At 57.4% G+C, this 8482-nt stretch overlaps 1 protein-coding gene across 3 annotated transcripts; it reads left to right on the top strand.

Annotated features, from left to right (window-relative positions):
- Window positions 1–1612: 1612 nt before the first annotated feature.
- On the top strand, window positions 1613–8060 carry FNDC5 (fibronectin type III domain containing 5). Of its 3 annotated transcripts, none has more exons than XM_036841051.1 (6): window positions 1613–1713; window positions 3284–3399; window positions 3936–4101; window positions 4462–4551; window positions 6627–6760; window positions 7669–8060. In XM_036841051.1, the coding sequence occupies exons 1-6, from the start codon at window positions 1641–1643 to the stop codon at window positions 7705–7707; spliced, it is 618 nt and encodes a 205-aa protein (XP_036696946.1). In that variant the 5' UTR covers window positions 1613–1640; the 3' UTR covers window positions 7708–8060. The 3 variants fall into 3 exon arrangements, with proteins under 3 accessions (XP_036696946.1, XP_036696779.1, XP_036696864.1); XM_036840884.1 differs by having other exon boundaries at window positions 3903–4101; XM_036840969.1 differs by having other exon boundaries at window positions 3903–4101; window positions 7119–8060.
- The last annotated feature ends 422 nt before the right edge of the window (window positions 8061–8482 follow it).

Below are 8482 nucleotides of genomic sequence, written 5' to 3'. Positions count from 1 at the left end.
ATTCGTTCTTCCAGGGGCTTCTGAAGATCAGAAGGCTTTTAAGACCCAAAGGGATGCCCCCCTAGTGGTGGAATTTCAGGCAGTGGGGGGAGGGAGTCATTTAGAAAGATGGGCGGTCCCTCTATGTCAGGGGCCCTGAGGCCCTGGTCTGTGCCTCTCTCCTCAACCTAGTTTCCCTGACTGGGACTCAGGGTGGAGAGTGACACAGGGTGGCGGGTGGGAGCTTCCCCAGGTGTCTGGTGCTCCAGAGGTCCTCTCATTAGGGAGAGGGTGGTGGGCGCAGGGTGAGGGTATTTCCCTGCCACTCCAAGATCAGAAAAAGAGTGGATTAGGCAGCAGGGTGTGTGGCACCATGGTAGGGACAGTGGTAGGCATATGGATGTCCCCAGGGTAATGAGGGAGGGGTCACCCGAGCCCTTTTTGAACTGTGGCTGCTGGCCACGTCTCCAGAGTCCCCTGCCCTTCAGAGTCATTAGCTCATTCACTGCTCACACCCTTCAACCAGTCCAGAAGGGTGGGGGCGGGGGGGGGGGGGCTGGAGCCATTCCTCCCTCACCCTGCTCTTGGGAAGAGATTGTTCCAGATTGTTCTCTGGCTGGGGAGAAGCTGGCACGGGCAAGTTCTAGGATCTCAGGGATCCCAAGGTGGGAGACAGTCCAGTCAAGCACATGATGGGGAGTCAAATCAGCCTGTGTTCAAATCCTGGCTCTGCTGTGGGTCCTTGGGGAAGTCAAGTAACCTCTCCAAGCTGCAGTCTCCTCCTGTGCAAAATGCGGACAACAGAGCGGGCCCTTACAAGGTTGCAGTGAGAAGCAGTCGACATGGTGCAAGTAAAGCCCCCAGCGCGCAGCTGGCACCTAGCAGATGCTGTTGCTCTCATTATGGAGGGAAAAATGGAGGCCCAAGAAGGGAAGGACTGGCCTGGGGTCACAGAGCTAGGCCCTCCAGTGAGTCAGAGCACCCTCTTCTCAGCCCCATGGCAAACGCTGAGCACCTACTGTCTGCACCCCAGCACCTACGGAGCACTCTAGAGTCACCCCCATCCCTACTAGGATTGCTCCCCTCTGCTCACTCCTGCCCCAGCCTGCAAGGCCTCGGGTCTGGGGCTGGGGCAGAGCGAGGGGTGGGGACCCCCAGGCGCGGGAGGGCAGGTCAGCTTTGGGGCGGGTGCGATGGGGGCCCAGAGGGAGCGTTCTCCGTGGCACTTGTCCTCCCTCTCCCTCGGGAAAGGGCAGCGGTGGCGGCCGGGTCAGGGCTGCGTGGCGGGGAGAGAGGCTGCGTGCGAGGCTGGGGCTGAGCACAGTGGGGCACGGAGAACCCCGCTCGGGCTCCGGCACAGGCGAGAGGGTGGCAGAGCGGGTCGGCGAAGCCCCGCGGACCGGGTCATCGGGGGTGGGGGCGGCGAGGGGGCACCCTCCGCCCCTCACCCCGCCCCCGCGCCTCTCCCCGCAGCGGGGGCGCCCCGCCCCTCGGGCGCCCGACGTGGACGAGGGCCGCCGCCGCCGCCGCCGCCGCGCGGGAGGTCGCTTGTCCGCGGAGCCGACATGCAGGCGGCGCGGGGCGGCACGGGGCGGCCGGGCCGGGCGGGCCGCGGGCCGGAGCGCCAGCGCGAGCGGCTGCCGCACGCCGGAGCCGCCGCCATGCACCCCGGGCCGCCCCGCGCCGCGCTCCGCCTGTGGCTGGGCTGCGTCTGCCTCGCGCTGGTGCAGGCGGGTAAGGGGGTCCGGGCGCGGGGCGCGGGCGGGCATCCTCGGGTCCCTTGCCTGCTCCCTGGGGACCCCGTCTCAGGCCCGCTCACTGCTCCCCTCGCCCCACGCCCCAGCCCCAGCCCCTTTCCTGCTTGCTTGACCCCCAGACCCGACCTCCAGCTCTCAAACCCCTTCCCACCACCCCTGCTCTGGGATCCACGGTCTTGGGATTCCCCAGCCCCCTCATCCCCTTGCCCTGACCCCAGGCCTTTCCTCAGGAGCCCTAGTTCCTTTCTCTGGCCCAGGGAGCAGCTGAGGACACCGGTCCCCCCACCTTGGGCCTCCCTCCTTGACCCAAAGCCCTGCAGGCCAACTCTGCAGGTCGAGCGGGATGGGGTCCCGCTGTGTGAGGGGGATGGGGGCTGGCACCCGAGGTCACGGGGACAGGTGGGGTGGACCCCGAGCCTGGAGTCTGGCCTGCCCCCTGGGGCCTGGCCTCCTCCTCACCCTGCCCCTCCTGATGCCCTGTCCTCGTCCCTTCTGGCTGCTGCCACCCTGCTCATCTCTCCTCCTACCCATCTCTCCTTGGCTGCTCAGTGCTGTCTCCCTGCTTCCGTCCTGTGTCTGTCTCTGATACCCCACTTGTCTGTTGTCCCGTTCTGTGTCTGCTGCCCCTGTCTGTGTCCCTCTGTCTCTCTCTGACTCCATGTCTGGCTTTGTCTCCCCAGGCCCCAGACCTATGAGGTGAGGGGTGAGGCTCAGGCTTAGGTCTTCTTCCCCTTTAAGTGCCTGCCTCTTGGGGATACAGAAGCTGTGTGAGTCTGCTGCCCCTCTTCTAGAAAGTTCTTCCTTCCCTGACCCCCACCATCCTCATCACTCTCCTCTCATCTGGTCCCCTTTGTCCTCTCCTCCCATCCAAGAGGCCCTACCCTCTTCTCTTGACTCCACTGAGGGGCCGTGCTCTGAGTGACCCCATCTTCCTCTGCTGCCTTCCCACCTGCCTCTTGGGGCCGGCGGGGTGTGGAGAAGAGGCCTTTCCCCAGGCTTCATCCTGCCTGGGTCTCCACAGTACTGGGGCTTCTTTTCGTGGGCCTCACTCCCATCCCAGGGCTCACCCAGCTAGGCTCTTCTCGACCTCTGGGTCTTTCTCCTTCCCTCAAGGTCACTCACTTGACAGTGCAGTTCTGTAGAAAGAGCACTGGACTGGGGAGCCTTCTGATTGCTTTGCACCAGACTAACCTGGAGCTCCTGCAGCCCGGCCACCTATGTCTCCCCCGTGCCTGTCTCCCCACCTCTCATTCCTCCTCCTTTAGACCTGGCCCTGGCCCGGGCTCATCAATTTTAGCTCGAAACCTAGTGGGGCCAGTTGTGGCCAGCAGGCATTCCCACCCTGTTTACAAGGAGCCTGGGGCCTCTCAGGCCTGGCTCTTCAACCACTAACGAACTGAGACCCAGGTGCCAATCCCACTGGAAGGCCTGGGTTTCTTCCTTCCCATCTCATGGCCATCCCCAGGTTATCTTGTCATACTGACGAGACCGTGGGCCTGGGCCTCACAACAGGGGGTGCTCACGCTCAGGTGCCTCCCCACCCCCAGATAGCCCCTCGGCCCCAGTGAATGTCACCGTGAGGCACCTCAAGGCCAACTCTGCAGTGGTGAGCTGGGACGTCCTAGAGGATGAGGTCGTCATTGGATTTGCCATCTCTCAGCAGGTAACCCTTGAGGGTCCCTGGGAGGGAAGAAACACATCAAGAGAGAAGTGGTGGATGGGGGAGGAAGGGGTGCCGAAAGAGAAAGGAAAAAGGAACGAGGAGCAAGAGAGATGGGCAGAAAGCTGCACACGTGGCTGGGAAGGGAGGCCCCAGAAGGGAATCCTTTGGTTGGAATCTGGGAATTAAGGGCATGATTTTGATCTTAAACAGATCTGAGTTTAGGACCTTGCTCCAGTTCTTGCTAGTTGTATGGCCTTGGGCAACTTCCCTAACTTCTCTGAGCCTGTCTCCTTACCTGTAAAATGAAGATATCGATACCTACCTGCAGAGATGATGGGATGCTTGAGTCAGATTGTGGATGTCCGGGGTTTAGCATGGTAGCCAGGTGAGGCCTTATCACTGCTGGAGAGGTGGGCAGACGTGGGGTCGGGGCCTGGGCACTGAAACCTGGGGCCCGGCTTTTTTTTTTTTTTTTGGGGGGGGGCCTGGCTTTTGCTCCACAGAAGAAGGACGTGCGGATGCTGCGCTTCATCCAGGAGGTGAACACCACCACCCGCTCGTGCGCGCTCTGGGACCTGGAGGAGGACACCGAGTACATCGTGCACGTGCAGGCCATCTCCATTCAGGGCCAGAGTCCGGCGAGCGAGCCCGTGCTCTTTAAGACGCCACGGGAGGCTGAGAAGATGGCCTCGAAGAACAAAGGCAGGCCCGGGCCACCGTTAGCAAGGGACGGGGTGCGGGGAGGGGCGGTCAGGGCTAGCGCGGCGGGCGGCTGGAGGAGAGCGTGAGCCCCCCATCCTCCCCCAGCCCCTGCTGCCTAGCCAAGCAGCCCCTGAGAGAGGGAGGTCCACTCTGGTCCTCCAAGCTACGGGATACAAACTTTCAGCTCTGGATTAAGTCCAGTTGCTGCCACTCAAGTAGCCATCAGCATGTTCTTGAATCTCTTTTTGTTAGATGTGTGGGCACCTGTAGAAATAAGCCCTTAATATTTTGCGCTCGGCCCTAGAAATGTGGCTGGCAGGGGCCCAGGGAGTCCTGGAGCTAGTGTCTCTCTCCACACAGATGAGGTGACCATGAAGGAGATGGGGAGGAACCAACAGCTGCGGACGGGCGAGGTGCTGATCATCGTCGTGGTCCTGTTCATGTGGGCCGGTGAGTCTGGCCCCAAGCGCTTCTTCACTTCACCTTGGGGAAGTGGAGGACCCTCACCAGACCCTTTACTCACAGAAACGAAGGGTGAGGGGCTTGGAGGCCGTGAGAGGACTTAGGAGCCTAAGTTCTGCTCTGGGGGCCAGATCTGATCCCTTCTCTAACTGACCTCTCACCAAAAAAATAGCAGTTCGGTAGCTGCCTTGTAGGATTATATGAGTGATTTCCCTCCCTAATGAGTGGCCAAAGCCCCTGGCCTTCCAGCCCTGGCTGCAGCAGCCTCTCCGTATTCTTCTGGGTTGCTGTGCCTCCAGGTGCTTCAGGCCTGGGCAGCTCAGGCTTGGGACACCCTCTTAACCCACTCATCCTTCTTGACACAGCTCAGAGACCGCCTGCGTGAAACCTCCCCAACCCATCCATTAGAATGTTCCTCCTGCCTCGATGCTCCCACGGCACCCCGTGTGCTCCTCTCTAAATTTAGCCCTTCTTAGCTAAGTTAGTTGGGTTCCTGTCTTTCTCTTTTCCCACTTCTCTGTGAGCTCCCTGGGGATAAAGACCATCACCTTTGTACTCAACTCAACCAGAATTTACTGAACAGCCACTCCATTCCAGAGAGTAGTGCTACAGTCGTGACTAAGAAGAGCCATGTGCTTGTAAGGAACGCAGTCTGGGAGACGCCAGGCCCGTACTTAACAATAATTCAACGTGATGAGTGCTATAATAGCACCATGTATGGGAGCAGAGGACGGGGAATGAATTAATTCTGGGGCCAGGAGTAGAAATCAAGAAAAACACAGAGAGGAGGTAAATGGGGATTGAGCTTTGAAGGATGAGTAGGAGTTCACCAGGCAGCCAAAAAAGGAAGGGTATTCTGGGCATGGTGTGTTCAAGAAGGAAATTAAGCTCAGCCTGACTCAGTGCAGCTGCGACCCAAGAGAGAAGATAGAAAGTGAGGGGTAAAGGATGTTGAGGCTGTCAAGTGGACTGGAGTCCTTGTTGAGGGAATTAAACACCATGTCGAAGTTATATGAGCATCGTGGTTGAGAGGACAGGCTCTGTTGTAGAAGCATATGGAAAAATATGTTCCGTAGACACAAAGAAAAGCAGACACTTGAAAAAAAAAAAAAACAGGAAAAACAAAGGATTGTACAAAAGGGGAGGTTTGCTTATGGTGCATTATTAGACTTGGCACAGACAGTATTCACATCATTGTAACAATATAAAATAGTGAATTAACTCAAAATTGTGATGTAATTCTGCTAGGATGATGAGGAAGGAAGTAGAGGGAGTGGTTAGGCTCTATCTGCCATGGTGGGACGTCAACAGATAATCTCTAAAACAGATCAGGAAATAGCACTATAGAGTTCCCTGTGGCCTAGTGGTTAGGATTCCGGGCTTTCACTGCTGTGGCCGGGTTCAATCCCTGGTCAGGGAACTAAGATCCCGCAGGCCGTGTGGCGCGGACAAAAAAAGAAATAGCACTGTAAATCAAGTATAGAGGGAAAACACCTACGAGAGTTGGAGGTGGTTGCCTTAATACTATTGGACTTTCAAAAAATATTAGTTTGATAGCGATAAACATTTAGGAGAGTGCAGGCCCTGGAGTGCACACCCCCACTCCACCGTGTGACCTTGATTGAGTTATCTAAGCTCTTCATCGCTGTCCTCCCTCGTAACCTGGGGACAGTAATAACCAGTGCTCTCAGAGAGCTATGCGGGCTCAGTGAGATGGAATGTCAGGGCCCAGCACAGGGCCTGGCACATGCTAGACGAATGCTATTGTTGCCCTTTGCCCTAAAGGAAAGGGGAGCCCTCTGAGGTTTAAACGAAGGGAAGGGAGGAGACACGATCAGAAGCATGTTGTAGGAAGATCAGCCCAGCAGCAGTGAAGGGGCTGGTGGGGAAGGGGACAGGTGGACACAGGAGCCAGAGGCCAGAGGCAGCCTCTTGCAGTAGTGCCGGTGAGAGGCCATCTGGAGCCCGGTGCCCACAGGAGCTCGGCCTGGTCTAGTGGGCATGAAGTGGAGGGGCAAGGACTGGGGCTCTGGCCTCTGACTGCTCTCCCTTGTCCCCTGCAGGCGTCATCGCCCTCTTCTGCCGCCAGTATGACATTATCAAGGACAATGAACCCAATAACAACAAGGAAAAAACCAAGAGTGCATCAGAAACCAGCACACCAGAGCACCAAAGCGGGGGCCTTCTCCGCAGCAAGGTGAGGGCAAGACATGGGCCCGGGCGGGGGCCCCGTGGCTGGCACCCTGGCAGTCCCCGGGCTGCAGAAGGGGTCAGCTTGGGGCCTGGCATGGCTGCAGCTGGACAGAGCCAAGCTTGGCCGCTGCCCGTGTGACACAGGGGACACTGCAAATTGATTTTGGATCCTCTCCTTTTGCAGGGTGCCAGGAGCCAGTAGGGGTTTAAAAAGAGGGCAGTGAGTGGGGAGGGCAGAGCTCTTGGTAGGTGCGGGACAGCAAGAGTAGGGGTTCTGGGCTCATTCATGCTCCTGCTGTGCTGTGTGACCTTGGGCAGGTGCTTCACCTCTTTGTACCTTCATTTCCTCTTCTGTAAAACAGATATGAAAACCTTTTCAGTGCTTGCTTTGAGCAGCTCAGAAGAGAGACATAGAGAATGGAAGAGAATCTCATGGTTCTGATGAGGATTATCCAACAAACCAACATCTGGCTCTCTCTACATTTCCTCCTTCCTCCATCTCCTTACACCCTCTGGCTTACTGTCCTCTCTCTTGGCTTCTCTCTGGCGCTCTCCTGAAGCCTCTTATTAATCCACCATCTCCAGAAGCACCTCAGCAATGTCAGTGGCTGAGGCTACACTCAGAGGCAGATCTGCAGGATGTGAGAGAACCAGCCAGTGGGATGCTCGGCTAGGGCCCGGGACCCAGTCCTGGCCATTCAGCTGCGTGAAGCCGAAGGCTGGGTTTGAGAGGCAGAGAGATAAGCCATCCGGGCAGGGCTCCTCCTTTCCTTCCACCTGAGACAAGAGCCTGGCTTTTAGGCTGCAGCCCTGCTGCTCCCTTCCTTCTGGTGTCTTCTCCCTGTTTCCATCCTTGCAAGAAGTCTGTTCAATTTAGCCCTGGCTGCTTCTCTCATTTTTTTTTCCTCCCAGTTTCCAAACAAGCCCTCAGTGAACATCATCGAAGCATGACTGCCTGTCTGCAGGGAGAAGGATTTCATTTTTCTTCTCTGCTGGACCCCAGGTCCATGGGCACAGGGAGAAAGAGGACTGCCATGGGGGGGGAGGCACAGCTAGCTGCACAGTTCTCCCTCTGCCCCACCCCCCATCCTAGTCTGGTGAAGAAGGCTGAACTGCAAACCCAAATTCTGCAAAAAATAAGCCACAAAACTAAAAGGCCTGGCCCCGTTCTGGAAAAGGCAAAGCTGCATGAGACACAGCCTTCTTTCTGCCTCCTCGCCTCTCCTGGACTGGCTTCCTCTTTGAGAAAATGCACAAAGCTCCTGGGAGATGACAAGCACCTAGACTGACAGAAGCTGTGTCTTTCAGGGAAGCTGTGGGGCTGCCTGCCGGGCAGGGGCCTGGCTGCCATCAAGCCTTTGCTGGATCCAGCTATCAGGGACTTGTTTGTGGCGCGATGCACAACTTTGCGAGTGTGTAAGATGTTATCTGTTCTGTCTCTTTTGGAAAACACAACCGAAGGGCTTCACTCCAGAGGGCAGAGGGATTCCCCGAGCTGGTTGCCTGTGTCCTCTATCTTCTTTGGCCCTTATTTTGATTGTAAGATCATCAGTCTGGGGTCTGAAGGAGACAAAGTGGGAAAGAGACCTGGAAGGTACTGGCCCCATTTCTTTAAGAAAAGTCTCTTGGAGTTGCAACAGTGCTGGCTTGCACAACTGAAAAGGTACATCCACATGGGACACCCTGGGGGCTGCTAAATCACCGCCTCTGGGGTGGATGCTGCTGG

Source organism: Balaenoptera musculus, chromosome 1 (genome assembly GCF_009873245.2).
Source record: "Balaenoptera musculus isolate JJ_BM4_2016_0621 chromosome 1, mBalMus1.pri.v3, whole genome shotgun sequence".
Taxonomy (NCBI): Eukaryota; Metazoa; Chordata; class Mammalia; order Artiodactyla; family Balaenopteridae; genus Balaenoptera; species Balaenoptera musculus.
The sequence above is the reverse complement of the archived record's forward strand: the minus strand, read 5'-3'. Positions and strand labels throughout refer to the sequence as shown.

What these genes read in the sequence shown, in the direction of transcription:
- FNDC5 (XM_036840884.1), top strand. Translation starts at nt 1,641, where the DNA reads ATGCACCCCGGGCCGCCCCGCGCCGCGCTCCGCCTGTGGCTGGGCTGC. An exon ending in CCTCGCGCTGGTGCAGGCGG is followed by an intron (nt 1,714 to 3,283) that starts GTAAGGGGGTCC and finishes CCCCACCCCCAG; the next exon opens with ATAGCCCCTCGGCCCCAGTG. An exon ending in GGGGCCTTCTCCGCAGCAAG is followed by an intron (nt 6,761 to 7,668) that starts GTGAGGGCAAGA and finishes TTTTCCTCCCAG; the next exon opens with TTTCCAAACAAGCCCTCAGT.